Source organism: Littorina saxatilis, linkage group LG9 (assembly GCF_037325665.1).
Source record: "Littorina saxatilis isolate snail1 linkage group LG9, US_GU_Lsax_2.0, whole genome shotgun sequence".
NCBI classification, from domain to species: Eukaryota; Metazoa; Mollusca; class Gastropoda; order Littorinimorpha; family Littorinidae; genus Littorina; species Littorina saxatilis.
Window position 1 is genome coordinate 26,904,035 of NC_090253.1, and position 20,299 is coordinate 26,924,333.

At 44.7% G+C, this 20,299-nt stretch overlaps 1 protein-coding gene across 3 annotated transcripts in view; it reads left to right on the forward strand.

Annotated features, from left to right (window-relative positions):
- Nucleotides 1–20,299, forward strand: part of LOC138975741 (ribosomal protein S6 kinase beta-1-like) — a 54,380-nt gene that overhangs the window by 7,342 nt on the left and 26,739 nt on the right. For all 3 annotated transcript variants that reach the window (XM_070348489.1, XM_070348490.1, XM_070348488.1), the window contains exons 6-15: nt 333–466; nt 803–903; nt 3,300–3,390; nt 3,984–4,074; nt 15,086–15,127; nt 15,536–15,601; nt 16,201–16,263; nt 16,685–16,762; nt 18,562–18,669; nt 20,006–20,094. In XM_070348489.1, the coding sequence (XP_070204590.1) occupies nt 333–466; nt 803–903; nt 3,300–3,390; nt 3,984–4,074; nt 15,086–15,127; nt 15,536–15,601; nt 16,201–16,263; nt 16,685–16,762; nt 18,562–18,669; nt 20,006–20,094 (863 nt within the window). The remainder of the gene's footprint in view (nt 1–332; nt 467–802; nt 904–3,299; nt 3,391–3,983; nt 4,075–15,085; nt 15,128–15,535; nt 15,602–16,200; nt 16,264–16,684; nt 16,763–18,561; nt 18,670–20,005; nt 20,095–20,299) is intronic.

Consider the following 20,299-nt stretch of genomic DNA (forward strand, 5'->3'; position numbering starts at 1 on the left):
GTTCTGTACAGTTTCTTGCTCACATACAAGTCTTCAGTGTACGTCTTCAAGTTGCTTTGGACCATTTAGATTGGAAGGACATCAAAGGGTTGTTCATGTGTGTCAGCTTACAAACCTCATGGCCAGGATAGTCCATTCAGCAGTATTTGAATGACATTGACGGAATGTGAGAAACAGTAACATTTTTGTTAGTCAGAGCTGAATAAGGGTGAAAGTTTTTTTTCTTTTTTCATTTCAATGCTAATTGTCTCAGGAGACTTGTTTTTGTATACCGCTGTTGTCTTCATTTACAGTGTTTCTTTAAACTGACATGCATCTGCGGTTATTTGCAGCACCCGTTCATTGTGGATCTCAAGTACGCATTCCAGACTGGCGGCAAGTTGTATCTGGTGCTGGAGTTCTTGCCGGGCGGCGAACTCTTCATGCAGCTGGAGAGAGAAGGGATCATCATGGAGGACGCTTGCAGGTAATTGCACAGGGGTACCTGTATTGAGAGGACACCTCCCAGTAAAGGACGCTGTCTGTTCTCCTTTAACCTATAGAATTGTGTGTGTGGGTGTATTGTTTGGATTCTAGTTGTGGAGAGCGTTGAGGGAAGCTACTCCCGAACTTTTTGGACAGTTTGAGGCGTATACTGTGTGTGAAAACAGCACTGTGATTTGAACAGATGGGATAAGTTCAAGTTTAAGTTAAAGGTTTAATGATTTTACTGGCACTTTTAACATGTATAGTATGTCTGGGTCTTGTATGCCTTTGATTATTTAGCCGTCGTTTAAAACAATTTTATTTTTGTGTGTTTCAGTTTTTATTGTTCAGAGATTGTGCTGGCTATCGAGCATCTCCACTCTCAGGGTATCATCTACAGGGATCTGAAACCAGAAAATGTTCTGCTGGATAAAGATGGTGAGTCTCATTCTATACCGTTTTTCACACTGTTTCACCTTCTAATACAGGGTACAGACTGACAGGAGAGACCCATTTTGAGGCTGAACCTTTTTGCTTCACAGCTGGGTCACTTTCGAACATGGTACCACTGGTGTTGTCTTTGTTGTTTTTAATTGTTTCAAATTGTCTTTCTGTAGAGAGTTTTCAGTGAGAATCTCTTACTATTTAGGTGTCACGTTTTGTATGTGGTTACTCAGTGCCTGTGAATGCTAAGGTTACCTTATAAAATGTAGTGAAGATGATCACTTTTCAGGTGCTCAGTGCTAACACTTTAAACCATCATATGGCCCAAATGACAGTTTCACAGGCAAATAGGGTTGTAGCTGAAGCCACAATTCCTGTGCTTTTGGCAGGCATTGTGTCGTAAGAAAATAAAGCCCTGGACTATGGAAGTAGGACAATAATCCGGTGGTATTTGTGGTTCTGGGAACTTCTCAGGCAGAGTTATCATACCACACATGTAGCCAAGTTTGTTCTGGTTATGTTGATTTTGTTTGTTTGTTTGCTTAACGCCCAGCCGACCACGAAGGGCCATATCAGGGCGGTGCTGCTTTGACATATAACGTGCGCCACACACAAGACAGAAGTCACAGCACAGGCTTCATGTCTCACCCAGTCACATTATTCTGACACCGGACCAACCAGTCCTAGCACTAACCCCATAATGCCAGACGCCAGGCGGAGCAGCCACTAGATTGCCAATTTTAAAGTCTTAGGTATGACCCGGCCGGGGTTCGAACCCACAACCTCCCGATCACGGGGCGGGCGCCTTACCACTAGGCCAACCGTGCCGGTTAGGTTATGTTGATGGATTTACCATTCTGCTCACGATGATAGGGCTGCTGTTTGTTTGTTTGTTTTGCTTGAGCTTTTTGACTCACATGCGAAGCAAAAGTGAGTCTATGTACTCAGCCGAGTCGTCCGTCCGTCCGTCCGGACGTAACGTTGGATATTTCTTGGACACTATTCAGTCTATCAGTACCAAATTTGGCAAGATGGTGTATGATGACAAGGCCCCAAAAAACATACATAGCATCTTGACCTTGCTTCAAGGTCAAGGTCGCAGGGGCCATAAATGTTTTTTCCCATTTTTCCCATTTTTGAGTCACTTGAGAAAAAGTGACTCTATGTAATCGGTCAGTGTTAGTCTGTCCGGCCGGCCGTCCGGCCGGCCGTCCGTAGACACCACCTTAACGTTAGACTTTTCTCGGAAACTATCAAAGCGATCGGGCTCATATTTTGTTTAGTCGTGACCTCCAATGACCTCTACACTTTAACGATGGTTTCGTTGACCTTTGACCTTTTTCAAGGTCACAGGTCAGCGTCAAAGGAAAAATTAGACATTTTATATCTTTGACAAAGTTCATCGGATGTGATTGAAACTTTGTAGGATTATTCTTTACATCAAAGTATTTACATCTGTAGCCTTTTACGAACGTTATCAGAAAAACAAGGGAGATAACTAGCCTTTTCTGTTCGGCAACACACAACTTAACGTTGGGCTTTTCTCGGAAACTATAAAAGTGACCGGGCTCAAATTTTATGTGAACGTGACTCATTGTGTTGTGAATAGCAATTTCTTCCTGTCCATCTGATGCCTCATATAATATTCAGAACTGCGAAAGTGACTCGATCGAGCGTTTGCTCTTCTTGTCTCTGAAGTTTTTGAGATTCAATACCTCACCTATATATGATATATAGGGCAAAGTAAGCCCCATCTTTTGATACCAGTTTGGTTTACCTTGCTTCAAGGTCAAGGTCACAGGAGCTCTTCAAAGTTGGATTGTATACATATTTTGAAGTGACCTTGACCCTGAACTATGGAAGATAACTGTTTCAAACTTAAAAATTATGTGGGGCACATGTTATGCTTTCATCATGAGACACATTTGGTCACATATGATCAAGGTCAAGGTCACTTTGACCCTTATGAAATGTGACCAAAATAAGGTAGTAAACCACTAAAAGTGACCATATCTCATGGTAGAAAGAGCCAATAAGCACCATTGTACTTCCTATGTCTTGAATTAACAGCTTTGTGTTGCATGACCTTGGATGACCTTGACCTTGGGTCAAGGTCACATGTATTTTGGTAGGAAAAATGTGTAAAGCAGTTCTTAGTGTATGATGTCATTGCTAGGTTTAGTTATTTGACCTTGACTCTGAAGGTCAAGGTCATGTAAAGGTCAAGGTCAAGCATGTGAGTCGTATGGGCTTTGCCCTTCTTGTTACTCTCGGGGTGGCCTTATGTTGAGCGTTGTATGTGCACTAGGCCGTCTTTACCCTCCCACAACGGCAGCACAATGCCGTCTTCAATGGGGCAGCAGTGAAAAGTTTCAATTGGTTTGTTGCAGGTCACGTCAAGCTGACAGACTTTGGTCTGTGCAAGGAAGCCATCACAGAGGGCCGAGTCACACACACATTCTGTGGCACCATCGAATACATGTAAGCCGAGCTTGTCAACATTCACTTTGCTTGTAATCTGTTCTGCTTTCTTCAGCTGTGTCAGTTATATCTGACTGATGTAAAGATTGCAACAAGTTTTGAGTTTGTGATTAATGTTTGAGAAAATAGTCAAATAGTTGATATTACTATTAGGCATGGAAATTGTGAAGAATTTTTGGCATTTTCAAAGCTGTAGAGGATGTTCTTCAGATCTCCAGTCTGCATGATTTTTGCATTATTTTAAACAAGAAATGGCATGCTTTCAGGCTTTAACTTTTTTGATAAGCTCACACCTGCATTTACATTGTAATTACACCTAATTGCAGTCCAGTTGAGTGTGTTATTTTTGTGTGTTTTTCTGAATGTAAGTTTCTCAGAAAGATTTTAGTTTTTTTGTGTGTGAGTTTCTCATAAAGAAGCTACTTTAACTTTCTCAGATTAAATATCGGTCTTTAAGCTTAGCATCGTCCTTTCCAACGTTAGTCAGTTATTTGATGTGAAAACTGTCAGAGATAGTCTGTCACAGACTCACACATCACTTTAAACTTAAAGTTACCAGCAGTATGAATATTTGTCCTTGTTTTCCTCTGCAGGGCGCCAGAGATCCTGATGCGAACGGGTCACGGAAAAGCAGTGGATTGGTGGAGCCTGGGTGCTCTTATGTACGATATGCTGACTGGATCGGTAAGCTATTTCCAATGGTCATGTTTCAGTCTTGGTTGCATGGTAGCGTTTTAAGAAAATCTGTTATTCTTTGGGGGAATGGTTGAGGTATGAAGAAGGCTCGGATTTGATATTTTTTTGCCAGTTTGTGGACTTCAAAGATCGTTTTTGAGATTCTGAAAGAATGGAAAATGCTTGAGTTTTGTTAAATTTGATTTTTTTTACTCATGCAATTCTGGAAGGCTACCAGACCTGCAATCACTGCCAAAGGGCATTACAGAAACTAGCATGACACATGATGATGATTTGTTGGTTGATTCATTCTTCTATTTTCCCTTTTTCTGTGTCAGGTATATCCTTGGAAACATGAGAAAGTTCAAGTGTACTTTTTAGGGGATGTGGGTTGGTTATTGTTTTTGTCCCCTTTCTAACAAAGCCTTAGCGCGAAGTTCTCCGGTGCTTTGTAGTCAAATTAAATTACATTCTTATCCCAACTCACATCAAGCAATTTACTCCAGTTTAGTGCTAGGACGCTGAATAGCATCGCCTTGGTAACAAGGGGAGGTCACCCTAAAAAAGAGCTACCTTGACCCCTTATCATGACAAAGTCACGCGTGACTTCCTGACCTTGCCGCCATCTTTGAATCATTCACTCTCCAGCGATCTGTGTCTACAGACGTGTTTTGATTTTGCTCCGGCTTTCAGCCGGTTTGTCTGACTTCTGCCTTTGTCAGACCCTGCCTTGGTACTTGCACACGGTCCCTCTGCTCCTACTGTGTGTTTGGGTGAGCTTTTTTGTCGTTTGTTATCGTTTTGTGACTTAGGTTTGGTCGAATACTTAGCTTTGTTTACATTTTTTCCGTTCGCCATGTCGGATAAGGAAAGAATAAAAATGCTAAGTTGGTGGCCGAGCCTTCTCCCACAAAGAAGCCTTCTCGTAAGTCGTAGAGTTCGGCATGTTAAGCTTTGATTAAAGTCACAGATCCTTGACTAAATCCTCGTTTGATGTGCGATAGACTTACCTTATTCTCCGGCTATGCCTAGTTTGCCTTCAGCTGCTTCACCGGTCTTGTCCGGTTCAGGCCCTGTTAGCGAGAAGCAGGATGTTTATGCTATTTTGCACTCCTTGAGTGCTTAGATATCCTCTCTTTCAGCCGAGTTTTCGTCTACCAAGGCTGAGATGTGTCTTTGCCTTCCGGTGTGGGAGGTGTGCGTTCCCTTGCCAGGGTGTGTGTCCGCCTTCCTCCACTTTTACGTCCGCCGACGTTCACGCCTCGTTTGAGGGCAGCCGTGGTGTTTCCCTGCTGCGTTCCCAGGCCTCTTGGACTGACGACGATCAAGGTATTTATACTTCGCCAGTAACCGGGTTCTCCGGCCAAAACGAAGTGCGTGTTTGGAGAGAGTAGCCACACCGGTTCGTGTGCGCGAAAGCTTAGGCCCTAGGTCTACGTCGTTCCGATTGAGTGAACGTCTAGATCGAGGGAAAAGCCCAGACACGCGTTCGGTCTCTGACCGAACAGGGGAAGTGCGTCCTCCGACACTCCCTAGAGGAGCGGTTGGTGCGGCAGCACAGCTTTCACAGCTTTCCCCGCTTCCGCCTTTCAGGCAGGAAGCAGTCCCTAGGGACGTACCGCTTGGGTATAAAATCCCTCGTGGGCGTCTCTTCCGGGCGACACTTCGTCGGACTATGGTAGTCACGGCGGAAGTGTCTTGCCTGACTTCACGGAAGTGAGGGACTATGAGTCGGATTTTGGCACTTCCGTCCAGGGTGACGAAGATGTCAACTTCCGCATACCGACTAAGCTTCCGCAAGCTCTGGCTTTAGCGGAGGAAGTGGCTTCACGGTATTTTGAGGAGGGGGTGACATTCCCCGCTTCCGCCCTCTGGGCAGGAAAGCAGTCCCTAGGGACACACTGCTTGGGTATCGCATCCCTCGTGTGTCGTCTCTTCTGGGTGACGCTTCGCCTGACTATTGTAGTCAGGGCGGAAGTTCGTTGCCTTGTTGCACGGTTGTGCGGGATTCAGTATGAGTCGGATTTTGGTGCTTCTGTTCAGGTTGACAAAGATGCCAACTTCCGTGTACTGGTTGAACTTCCGCTAGCACTGGCTTTGGCGGCGGAAGTTACTTCAAGGTAGTTCGAGGAGGGTGCGGCAACACTTGTAGGCTTGTTGCCCAACCTCCTTCCGCTTTGGGGGATTCCCGTTCTGCGAAGGACGGAAACAGCAGTTCAGTTTTCGGAAATTCCCGTTTTCGGAAATTCCCGTTGGTAGCGTTTGAGCTGTCTATGCTACTGACTACTGGGCAGTACGGCGGTGCGTTTCACGCTGTACCGTGGTTAACAGCACAAGGTCTGGCTCCTGATTCAGCGCAGCCTTACCGTGCTTCTTTGTTTTTAGCCTCAGCTTTGCCTGCTGGTTTGGCTAAGAGGTTTACACTGCTGCATAATTCAGTCAATTTGATTGGCTCGTTTGCCTTGCCTCGTTCCACTTTTCCGGAACTTGCAGTCCTTAGGCAAGATGATACAGCAGAGACAGAGTAGTCCCGTTTTCGGAGAATTCTCTTTTGTCTTTGGAGTAACTGGCTTACGCTTGAGTTATCGTCTCTCTCTGAGACTTTGCAGAGATCTCTGTCGAGATGGATCGCGTCGTCATTAGACCAATTCAGGTTTCGTGACGATGCGGTAGAGAAAGTTGTCACTATTCTGGTAGGGAAGACGGCTACAGTAGAACAGTATGTTATACTGAGTCCTCTTTCTTGTCTCTGGGGGAATAAGCACATGATCTTTTCAAGTTATCCTCTGTTTAGGAAACTTTGCAAGATTTTTTTATGTGCAGATTATCCCTGCAAGGTATAAGCTAGTTTAAACGTAGGAAGCGAGTGGGGGGTGGAGGTCGGGAAGGAGGGGGTAAGTTACAATAAGAATGAGGGTGTGGCCTGTGGGTGTGAGCGTGTGTGTGTGAAAGAGAAGATGCCAGGTAGCGTGGAGGGAAACGGAATTGGTCAGTGCAGGGATAACCACACACAGCGGCGGCAGCAGCCACAGCACCGAGCAGCCACAGGTCTACCTTTCAACAAAAAGGCCACAAGGTGAGAAAGCCCACATCATCGTGGATTTTTTGCCTGCCACGGAAAACGTGGAAGAGGTGGCCCTCATCCCTGGCACGTCCCTGTACCTCAAGACAGGGACAAAAACGAAGCTGCGGGAGGTGTCACCAGCGCAGTGGATGTCCGCCAACGCCAGGATCATGGCCAGGCTATTGGATGAGGGTCGCCTTAATGGCACAGGAATAAAGGACTACCTGTCCTATACAGCTAAGGTGGGAGAGCTGGCTTGTCGCTTTACCTGGACAAGCGTGTTGGTATACGACAACGAGTACCGACAACAACAAGCGGCAGCATCCTTCCGGCGGGGCAGCGACAGTCAACACCTGTCAACAACGCTCCTGAAAGAGAAGCCTGTCACCGTAGCGACGAAGACCAGCCGCCATACAGACAACCGTGACAAGAAAAAAGGCCCTGGTGGAAAGGACATCTGCCTTCAGTACAACAACGGGAAGTGTTCGTTTGGAGCTCGGTGTAATTACGAGCATGTGTGTCTGGTGTGTTCTAAGCCACACGCGCAAGTCAACCATCAGGCAGAGCCAGGCCACAAAGATTAGGACAGCGAGCAGCCAACCGATCAGGTAGGACCAAATGCTTTTGTCCAACTCACAAACCCTTTCGAACAGGCCCCGTTTGTAGCACAAGACCCCTTCAACTGTCCTTTCCTTGGTAATTACCAATCAATTTCTTCAGCAATAAGTAACTGGCAAGACGAACTTATTGAGGATCCCGACAGGACCTTTCTGCTGAATGGCATTAAAAATGGTTTCCGCATTACGTCAGAAAGTAGTGATGTGAAACAAGCCAGGTGTCCAAATCACAAATCTGCAACTTCCGCAGAATTGAAATGCCGGGTAGAAACAGAGTTGCTCAGTCAGATTAACCAAGGTCACTATGTTGTAGCCAGCGCGCCACCGGCTATCATCAGTCCTCTGGCGGCCATACCCAAAGAAGGGTCAGATGACGTCAGATTGATCCATGACGGTAGCCGACCGTGTGGTTCAGCGATGAACGATTATGTGGAACATCATTCAGTAAGGTATCAAACGATTGATGATGCCTGCAAAATTGCCAAACCTGGGTATTTTTGTGCCAAGGTAGATTTGCAAGCAGCATACAGGTCGGTACCAATTCACCCAGACTGCTACAAAGCAGCCGGCCTTGCTTGGACATTTGAGGGCAATGACACGGAAACCATTCTCTTTGATACGCGTTTACCATTTGGATCAAAATGTGGACCAAGCCATTTCAGTCGAATCTCACAGGCCATAACGCGCATGATGAAAAGGAAAGGGTATGAAGGTATCTTGTGTTACATTGACGATTTTTTCTTGGCATTTGAATCATATGATGCTTGCAATGAGGCACTTTTGTGTCTCATACACTTGATTCGATCCCTGGGTCTAAACGTGAGTTGGAAAAAAGTTATTGGTCCTACACAGCATGTGACTTTTCTTGGGGTTGACATCGATACGGTCGATTGTACACTGTCCCTGAATAAAGAAAAGTTAGACAAACTGCACAACAAATTGCAGCAATTTCAGAAGAGGAAACGGGCTTCCTTGAAACAACTGCAGAGCCTTGCAGGCTCTTTAAATTGGGCAGCACAAGTTATCCGGGGAGGGCGCTTTTTTCTCCGGAGAATCTTGGACACTATGAACCGATTAAATCAGGCAAAGCATAAAGCCATACTTGGAGTCGAATTTCGTCGGGATTTGAAGTGGTGGCTTTCATATATGTACATGTTCAATGGCAGAATTTTTTACAGGGACAGTAGTGATGTACATGTTCATGTGGACGCGTGCCGTACAGCGGCAGGAAGTTTTTGTGAGGGAGATTGGCGATATAGTATTTTTAGTATCGATTGGCCGGCAGTTGCCGATATGCATATAAATTATAAAGAAGTTTGTGCTATTGTGGATGCAGTCCAAACATGGGCGCCCATGTGGGCCAATCGTAAGGTCGTGATGCACACCGACAGCTCAGTTGCTAAAGCAATCATAAATCGGGGTCGTTCAAAGAATGCCTATATAAACCAACTTCTGAGAGCAGTGTGTTGGCAAAGTGTACGTTACAACTTTGAGTTGAGAGCAATTCACATTCCAGGATTACTCAATTCGTTACCAGACACAATTTCCAGGCTACACGAGCCTGGGAAGGTAGCAACTCTCGATTTATTGCTTAGTCGGTGGCATCATGGTCGCACATACTGCATGGCCCGCATGGGGGATCACATGTCTACCAAAACCTCTTTGATGTTGCAGGCGCGGCTCAATTAGACCATGATCTTACGGCCGAAGTGGCGGAATACAGAGCGGCCACTTTTGCTGAGAGTACAAAGCGGACTTATCGCTCACATAGAGTGTCTTATTACAATTTCTGTCGGCAAATGTGCATTCCACCCGTGCCAGCAACGGAAGAGACCCTTGCGAAATATGCAGCTTATCTTGCGAGACGCCTTAAAGCAAATTCGGTGAAACAATACCTGAACATCATTAGGATCATGCATCTGGAAGCTGGGTTAGAAAACCCAGCAAAAGACAGTTTCCATCTCAAGACAACCTTGCGCGGTATTGATAGGATAAAAGGAACAACTGTTGCCAGGAAAACACCAGTGACTCCAGAACTGTTGATGAAAATCCGCAAAAAAGTGAACTTTGGGAAAAGGGACGACTGTGTTTTCTGGGCTGCGTGTGTTGTCATGTTTTTCGGGCTTTTTAGGAAGTCCAATCTATTTCATATCGATAAACGTTTTTCAAGGACAGCCTTTGTCATCAACGGGGATAGGTCGATGACAATTAAAGTGTGTTGGTCAAAGACTATTCAATTTCAAGAGCGGGAATTTGAGGTGATGTTGCCAACTATACACCCCCACCCCCTTTGTCCGGTGAAAGCCATGTGTCTGGCATTCCACCAAACAACACCAGCCCCAGCTCATTCCCCGGCGTTCCCCATCAGTGGAGAATGTTTTGATAAACGATTGAAATCAGCAGTCGCCGGGGAAGAGGGGAATTTCTCCAGTCACTCCTTTCGCAGGGGAGGTGCAACATGGGCTTTGTCACGGGGTGTGCCGGGGGAGGTGATAAAAATGATGGGAGACTGGAAAAGTTCAGCTTACCTCGCCTATGTTGACCAATTACCAAAGCCTATTGTAGATTATTATAGAGTGCAGTGCTTAGCAACACTACCTTGAGAGGAGAGAGAGAGAGAGAGAGAGAGAGAGAGAGAGAGAGAGAGAGAGAGAGAGAGAGAGAGAGAGAGAGAGAGAGAGAGAGAGAGAGAGAGTCAGAGAGAGAGAGAGAGAGAGAGAGAGAGAATGAAGGCTTTCAGTCATCCTAGGTTTTGGGAGGTTTGGGAGGAGAGGAGTATAATCGACTTCATATCATATATCGGTATTTGTTATTCTGTTTAAGTATGAGTTTTTTATTGTTGAATTGTTAGTGGAATAAATACTCCTTGTCTGATGACGCCCAAAACCAAATATGTAACAGGTTTTTGCGACCGTGTGATTGGTGGGTGTGGGTGCGTGTGTGTGTGTGTGTGTGTGTGTAAATGTGTGTGTGAATGTGTAGGTGTGTGTGTAGGTGTGAATGAAATTGTGTGTGCGTGAGATAGTAGCTGGATTAGCGTTTAAGTGCAGATTATCCCTGCAAGGTATAAGCTAGTTTAAACGTAGGAAGCGAGTGGGGGGTGGAGGTCGGGAAGGAGGGGGTAAGTTACAATAAGAATGAGGGTGTGGCCTGTGGGTGTGAGCGTGTGTGTGTGAAAGAGAAGATGCCAGGTAGCGTGGAGGGAAACGGAATTGGTCAGTGCAGGGATAACCACACACAGCGGCGGCAGCAGCCACAGCACCGAGCAGCAGCGATAATAAACAAACCCACCCCCATCCCCCTTTTTCTCCGCCGTGTTAATTTTCCCCCAAGTGGTTACTATTCATGTGTATTAAATTCCGTACATGCCTTTTGTTTTTAATGTACTTGCCCTGTGGTTTCTTTTCATTTCGTTTTTATTTGTGCGTTCTTTGTTATCACATGATCATTGGACTCTATGATATAATGGTTGAAGTGTTTTCTTCCTTTTACGATCAATCATGATCGTTGGCTGCGCTGGCTTTGAGAATGTGGTCCGAAGGACCCTCTAATTGCTTTGTATACACAAGGAGTTGTATGTTAGAATTGTAATGTCGCCGTGTTTTTTTTTTTTTTTAATCTTGTTAATTTGTTTGTTTTGAATGCTGATGTGATTGAAGCGGGAGGAGAGGAGTATAATCGACTTCATATCATATATCGGTATTTGTTATTCTGTTTAAGTATGAGTTTTTTATTGTTGAATTGTTAGTGGAATAAATACTCCTTGTCTGATGACGCCCAAAACCAAATATGTAACAGGTTTTTGCGACCGTGTGATTGGTGGGTGTGGGTGCGTGTGTGTGTGTGTGTGTGTGTGTTTAAATGTGTGTGTGAATGTGTAGGTGTGTGTGTAGGTGTGAATGAAATTGTGTGTGCGTGAGATAGTAGCTGGATTAGCGTTTAAAGAGCTCTATCTTCTCTGCTCTTGTTAACTTCGAGTTTCGTCGTGACGCACGGGAGAAGGATGTCATGTCGCTTCTAGCTGCTTTGGCTAAAGTCTTTTGAACAGCGGAGCCTCCCAGCGCTTTTCTTGGCATTGCTTGGCTCAGTTTGCAAACAAGAGGCGGATCTACTCCGCTCTTTGCTTTTTGTGGTTCATCTTCTGGGAGAAGCTGTGATCTGCGTCGGCTGGCCACATTTGGCCTTTATTTAGGCAAGATACGGAGCTAAGCAAACACACATTGGGTTAAACCCTCTGCCTTAGGCAGCTTCGCGGTATGTACGCCCATCTTTGGTGCGGCATACCTCTTATTTTTCACCTTCTAGGGTGAAGTTGCTAAGGCCTCAATTTTTGTTTTTTGCCTCTGTGGTGAAAAACAAGGCAAGCTGTTAAAACTTTCTCGGCTTTTACGGCTTACGGAATTGCGCTTTCTCATCAGGGTCATAAGCTTTGGTTGCTGACAAGTCGCCAGAACATGTCCAAATTATGGGCTCACATTCTGACTAAATTTTTAGGCTCACTGAGCCATTGCTCGTAACCTCTCAGTCGGAACTTTTCCGGCTAAGCCTACCTCTTGAGGCAGTGGCTTCTGTCAGCGACTTTCGCTGCGCAGCACAAAGGACTCGCAGGAATTCCTTAGTTTCAGCTTTTCTTTCTAAGAGGTTACGGAAAGAACTAAACACCATCATGTGGCTAAGCCTAGGTTTGGCACAGACGTTTTTAGCATTGGGGTTGTTTTTCTTCCACACGCAAAGACATACACCGTCGATTGGCGGGTACGCCCTTCACAGAGAAGGGTGGACAGGTTGCAAAGTCTGTTTCGTACTCTGTCCTTGATAAAGAGAGCGGCTGTACGTGTTCTGACCTCTCTTCTTGGCCAAATGGAATCGATGGCCACTCTTGTGCCCTTAGGCAGAGTCCACAAGCGGCCATTTCAGGCTGCCCTGAGTTCGCTGTGGAAGCCTTCTCTTCAGGGCTGGGAGACAGTAGTCTCTCTTGAAAGCTGGTTTCGGCACACAACGAGGCAGTGGCTGCTCCCTGGGATTTCACAGGGAGTGCCAATCTCGTTTGCCCCCCCCCGGACGAGTTTCTGTTCACAGACGCGTCTATGGAGGGCTGGGGTGCCCATCTTTCTGTTCACACTGCGTCAGGGTCTGTGGAACGAGACGCAGAGTGGGGGGCACATTAATGCCCTAGAGTTAGAGGCTGTTTTCCTGGGACTCCAATCGTTTCTGTCTATGGTCAGGAACGAATAAATTGGGGTTCGCACAGACAACACGACCATGGCGGCCTATTTCAACAAACAGGGAGGCACTTTGTCTCTCGCTCTTTCTGTCAGGTCAGGTCAGATTCTTGCCTGGGGCAGCCAGCACCTTATTCTGTTGTCAGCGAAGGACGTCCCAGGCATACTCAACGTTCTTGCGGACTACTTCAGTCGCCCGTAGTGTACGATGCACACGGAGTAGACTGACTCATCAGGTCCTACAACGTCTGGGTGGCATTTCAGCAAGCCTACAGTCGATCTGTTTGTGACAAGATTCTCCTGCAGGCTTCAGGTCTTTATCTCCCCCTTTCCAGACCCAGAGGGGAGGGAAACAGACGCCCTCGAAGTAACTGGTCGCGTCTGAGCCTATGCTTTCCCCCCGTTTCATCTCTTGGGAAAGGTTCTCAGGAAGGCGGAGCGGGGACAGCCTTGCTTGGTGTTGGTGGCCCCTTGGTGGCCCAGCCAACATTGGTTCCCCGTCCTCCTTCGCCTCGCAGACGGCCCTCCATTCTTTCTAGGTCGCTGCGCCGTTCTGGCTCCTCAGACGCTACTTTAGGCTTTGTCCAAAAGGCCCACAGGGAATCGACCAGCACTGTTTATGCGTCACACTGGTCAGCTTGGACAAAGTGGTGCTCGGAGAATGGAGTTACTGCTACTTCACCTCGCTCTATGCATGTAGCAAATCATCTCTCGTGTTTGGCTGCTCAGGGCTTGGCTCCTTCTTTTTTGAGAGTCAGGCGCTCAGCCATTTCTTCTACTCTGAAGCAATTAGGGCATAGCATTAACCTGGGCGGTGTAATTGCTAGTGTTCTTAAGGGGGCAGCGATTGGTTTTACGAAGGCTAAGTCCCCTCTTCCCGCGTGGGACTTATTTTTTGGTACTCAAGTTTCTAGCCTCTTCGGATTTCGAACCTTTAGCTTCAGCGAGCTTAGCTAACTTGACTCGTAAAGCCTTGTTCCTCGTTTTGTTAGCCTCTGCCAGTGGAGGCGGTGAGGTGCACGCTCTTTCAGGCCTGGCTAAGGATATTTCTTTTGAGAGCTATGGCTCTTTTGTTTTAAGATTTCGGCCGGAGTTCCTTGCCAAACCAAAAACAAGGTCTGTCCTCCTCTGTTATTCGCATTCCTCCTTTAAGTAGGATTCTTGCGTCTGGTGACCCTGATATGGTCAATTGTCCTGTTCGTACTCTTACCAGCTACTTATCCCGTACCACGCCCATTAGGTCTAGGGACCATAAACTGCTCTTCATCTCAGTTGACACTGAAAGGAGCAAGGACTTGTCGCGGGTCACTTTGGTAAGATGGGTCTCTACGCTTATTAAACAAGCGTATGCGTGGTGGCACAGACAAGTTGGGATTGGGCATTCTGTCCTTCCTATGAAGTTGTCAAGAACTCATGAAGCCAGAGCCTGGGCTACTTCTCTGGCAGTCCTCCGCTCAGGCGTGCTGGCAGAGGTCTTAGGCGCTGCCTACTGGAAATCGCAGGGTGTTTTCATCAACTTTTACCTGCGAGATGTGGCCAGCACTCGTCATGGTGGCAGTAGCTCCCTACCAGCCATTGTCGGCTGGACAAGTGGAATTTTGTTTCCCCACCTCCTTCATTAGCATTCTGCTTGATGTGAGTTGGGATAAGAATGTAATTTAATTGAAAATTTTCATCTAAATTTTAATTTGATTATATACTTACCCAACTCACATAGTTGATACCCGCCCGCCTGCCCCGCTTTTGGGGTTTTTATGGGGGTGTTTCCTAAAAAAGAGGGAAATTTTTCTATGTTCGCTTTCGATTGAATGATTCAAAGATGGCGGCAAGGTCAGGAAGTCACGCGTGACTTTGTCATGATAAGGGGTCAAGGTAGCTCTTTTTTAGGGTGACCTCCCCTTGTTACCAAGGCGATGCTATTCAGCGTCCTAGCACTAAACTGGAGTAAATTGCTTGGTGTGAGTTGGGTAAGTATATAATCAAATTAAAATTTAGATGAAAATTTTCAATTTACAAGAGGACTGGGTTTGTGGCTGGCTGCATTTTAACTTGTATAGTATCCAGTTGTCGCCTTATTTGTCTGGGCACTGCTGAATGTCACTGATCTTTTTTTGCAGCCTCCCTTCACTGCTGAGAACAGAAAGAAAACCATCGACAAGGTAATGACCGCTGACTTTCTTTGTTTCTTGAGGATGTTGAAGAGTTTGACCCTGTTTTTTTCCGATCTCCCAGGTTATCGTATGTGCAGACTTGCTAGTGCCTTATCCCTGTTCGTGTGTAGACGCAATCAAAAGACCAAGTGTGCACGAAAAAGTAGGCGTATGGCAGCTTAAATGTCTGGTAAAAATGGTCATGCACGTAAAAACCTCGTTCAAAAACAGAAGTGTATGGCGGAGTGTCGGCCCATGAACGAAGAAGAAAACTCCCTCTGCCTGTCAGCATAAGAAAAATCAGATGAAAAGAGGCCCACAGATGGCCTGGCTAGGTTTATTTGACCGTGTAGTCGCAAGAACTAGGAAAAAACAATAAGTACAGGCAATTGTTAAATGGTCGTATTTTCTGTGCAGATTCTGAAAGGAAAGCTGAATTTGCCGCCTTACCTCACAAATGAAGCTAGGAGCCTGATCAAAAAGGTAAGCATGGAGGGTGAATAGGAGGGGGAAACTGTTCAGTGGTATGAACTTCATGTGTGGAATTTCACACTCAGCTGGTGTTTGGATCTTCCCACCTTTCTGATTGTTTTTGGTTGTTGTTTATTTTTGTTCAGCGAGTAACACATATCAATTATTGTTTTGCTGTTTCTATCTTCCTCACTTCTCTATGTTTGCCTTATTTTGGATCTCCACTTCTTGTTCTCTCTTCGTGTCTGCGTACACACTTTCTTTCTTTTTTATTGTCATTCTTTGTGTCTGTAGTGTAAATAATGTGGGTAGATTCGCAAAGGTTGTTACTTGTATGATGAAATCTTCACCTCATTTCCACAATTTTCATAATTCATCATGACAATTTGATATATTGTAAATTACGTGCCGTCATTCCGTACTATCCTGAAGAAGGCTGTTTGTTGCTGCCAAAATATTGATAAAGAAAGTACTAATCTGGTTACTACTTTGTCCTCTTTTTGTTTAAAAGTAGATGTAAAGTATTATTAATTCCTGGTGTAAGTTTGAGTTTTAACATTTGATACGTTTCTTGCACATGAATCATGACTGATTTTATTTGACACTTTCAGCTGCTGAGGAAGAACCCTGGCGAGCGACTGGGAGGAGGCCCTGACGACGGTACCCCAATCAAGGTATATTGTCTGGCACCTGTTCTTTGCACAATTCACTGTTTTTGGCTCACAAGCGGGTCTTAGTACAGTGGACTCCCCCGCCCCCTGTTAAGACCTAAAAAAATCTGAGAAAATCAAGTCTTAAAAAGACGCGAGTTTTAAAATTGGGGTACATTTACATAGGTTGTGAACAGAAAGTCTGAAAAAACAGGGTCATAAATCAAGAGGTCTTACAACTGTATCACTTCTTCTACTGTAATGAACAGTGTTCGTCTGTGAACATGTTTTTCTTGCATTGTGTTTTGAAAAGTTTTTTTAGTTTTTTTAATTAGTTGTTTTGTTAGTTTAAGTTGTTCAGATTACAGTGGATAATAATTATGTGATATAAGTTTGTATATTCTGCTGACACGAAAATCCTATACATTGTATTTCCTTATTTCAGGGTCACTCCTTCTTCCGACACGTCAACTGGGATATCCATTCCATGCGAAAAGCAGAACCACCTTTCAGGCCTAATGTTGTGAGTGTGTGTGTGTGTGTGCATATATGTGTGCAAGAATGAGTGTGTGTAGATGAATAGTTTAAAATAAGAGGCGAAGCCTTCAAGGCTCACGTAAGAAATAGACAAACAGTAACACAAACTCAATCACTCCGTCACGCACGCACACACACATACACACACATACACACACACACACACACACACACACACACACACACACACACACACACACAGTAAGCATGGGTGACACTGTGCAAGAAAGCAAGACACCTAGATCTAGATCTGTCTGTCTGCATGTAGCCTACTTACAGGGACACGACTGCCAACTAGTCTCGGCCCGCTCAAAATAACAATGTCAATGACCGAGACTTTCAGTAATTCCTTTGCGTGACGTCTAACCCTCTTACGCCATAATGTGACGTCTTCAAATGACGAAATGTTAAAGTTTCTACCACAGACATACACACACACACACGCACACACAGACAGACAAAGTTACGATCGCATAGGCTACACTTACGTGAGCCAATAAATGGCACAGATTTTCTTCAGAATTCCAGCTTATATTTTTAGTGCAAGTGATAATCTTATTCATTCCACCCTTTAGAATTTTGGGGGTATGTTATCTTGCTTTTAAGTCTGCAAAACTGATTGTTAGGGTAGACTATAAGATGCCAGAACCAATTAACCACTGACTTTTTTGTTTTATGCTAAATCTTATCTAATTTGATTTTCAATGGTTACTTGATGCAGACTTGGGAACCCATACGTTTTCGCCGTATTTTGTACGCATGATTGTCGAGAATACGCTCAGTACGGTCAGTGGGAAAAAAATACGACGAGAACAATTCCTAGACTACTTTTCTTCACAAGCCCATCCTGAAGCCGATCCAGTATTTTGGCGCATGATTATGTCACTATATTAGCCGCTGTCGAAAAAAATATAATCGGATCGTGTCAACCAATCAAAACAACCAGGCAAACGAAAGTACGGTAGTTGGCGAAATCGGCCCGAGAATAAACAAGTGAAACAAAGAAGAAAATTGAAAAAGTTTGAAGAAAAATATCACACACACACAATTTGTAACCACTGCACACATGTAGTCCCCCCCCCCCCCCCCCCCCCCCCCCCGGAATAAGCTTTTTTGGGATGATTTACGACTTTTGCGCACATTTCGAGCAGACGAAAACACAACATGGCGGCTCTCGCTCCTCCAACTATCGCAAGACACAAAAAAACGAAATCTCGCGCGCGCGAGATCCTGATACATCCGATGTTTCTCTGTACGCTTGTCACGACGACTTGTTGACAAACGAAGATTCGCGAAAGAAAGAGAAAAACGCCGAGTCTTGAGTAGAGAGCTAATAAAGTACCGGTAATCGCTAATCGAGCGAAATGAAAATCCGCGGCGACTTCCATTAGGTGAATGCTATTCAAGTTTAGGTAACGTTTTAGTCGCATCTTTTTATAAGTCGCAATGCGATTTTTTGTTTAAAAAGTCGCGGCTTGTAGTCTGTCAAATACGGTACAGTTTGTGTCAGTAAAAATTGAAAAAAGCATTTGTCTTAAATGTAATGGTAAACTTAATTAACGGTGTGACGGACGCGCATGAGGCATGTTTTAATCATGGATGTGCAAACGCTGTGTGGAGTACGCTCATTTTTTTGAAAATACACCAAGTTTGTTTGAGAATACTCAAAGTGCAAAACAGGGGTTCCCAGGTCTGTTGATGATTTTGTAAATTACCTTTTTTTCTATTTTTTGTTTTTGTTTTGTAAGAATTTGCATGTGTAATAATTGTGGTGTTGTTTTCCAGACAAGTGATGAGGACACTAGTCAGTTTGATACCAAGTTCACACGACAGACACCAGTTGACTCCCCTGACGATTCCGTACTCAGCGACAGCATCAACCAAGTCTTCCAGGTATCCCTTCTTCTTTGTAATTTTATTCTAGAAGTCTAGTCAGAGCTGGCACTTATCACAACGTGTTTTGATCGACATCACATGGGTTTGGCTTGAGGTCACGTGAGTTTAGGAAAACGCACAAGCTTAGCGAACACTTCCAGTGATCAGCAAGCCATTGGTGGCTATTAATGACTCCAATGATTATATTCTCGAAAGAAAATGATATCATATTTAGCGTAGCATACACATCATAGTTAGTTGTCCTGACCGCAGGATACAGCCAATCAAAAGCGAGGTACAGGCTCCAGATGTTGTGAAAACCTTGTCTGAGGTACAGGGGCTCTTTCTCTTCCAGATGGCTGTAAATCCTGACAAGTCAATACACAATGAAAAACTTTCTTAAAAAGATCTGTCAAATGAAATTCCAACCTGTGGGTTTGACTTTGACCAGTTGCCAATTTCCTTTTCAGAATTTTCAGGTTTTTACCAATGAAAATTGCTTTTTAACAGGATGCTTGTACATCTCATAAAATGTTGCTGTTTGTTTTACCAATTTCGCTCCTTTGGTAATGGGGATCTGAACAACAATATGTAGGGTTATTACCTTTAGAACATTTTTGTTTTAACATGCTCCCATGGGGTCGCCTTCACGCGGCGGGAGTGTTTCCACAGAGCTACCCCACCCCTTTACTTCTCTTCTTTTGTCTTATTTCTGCCTTACCATTTCTTTCACCTATATTTCCTTCCAAGAAAACTCTCCCTACTATCCCCTGCAGTTTTCCAGTTCTTTTCTTGTTGTCTTATTTCTACCTGACTGGATCCATCACCTTTATTTCACTTACCAAAAGTCTTCTTTTCCACATCCTTATTTCTCTGCCCCCCGCATGTCGTAAGAGGCGACTAACGGATTCTGTTTCTCCTTTTACCCTTGTTGAGTGGTTCTTGTATAGAATATAGTCAATGTTTGTAAAGATTTTAGTCACGCCGTATGTAAAAAATGTTTAGTCCTTTGTACTGGAAACTTGCATTCTCCCAGTAAGGTCATATATTGTACTACGTTGCAAGCCCCTGGAGCAATTTTTTGATTAGTGCTTTTGTGAACAAGAAACACTTAACAAGTGGCTCTATCCCATCTCCCCCCTTTCCCCTATCCCATCTCCCCCCTTTCCCTCGTCGCGATATAACCTTCGTGGTTGAAAACGACGTTAAACACCAAATAAAGGAAGAATTTTTGTTTTAACATGATTCTTGTATGACCCAAAAATGTTGCTTTGTTATCAGGGTTTAACGAATGAAAATTACCATTTGTAACGTTTCTTGCAAGATTTAAAAATGTTGCTGTTTGTTTTTCCAGGGTTTTACCTACGTCGCTCCCTCGGTGATGGAGGATATGAACAACAGCATGTGGGTGGAACCACGCTCTCCCCGCAAACGCTATATGAGGTCAGTAGCGTTTTGTACTTCATGCTTGTTTAAATTAGCATGCAGTCTTTTGCAGTGAGTTGTCTGAGGATGAAGGCAAGAAGATTGTTATGCTAGGCATAGCTTGTTGAGCACAGATGATACAGCGATTCTGAGATGTCAATGCACATGCCCAATTTGTTCACAATTTTGTCCGGGGGGGCTGCATTTGCCTTCTTGTCTGTTC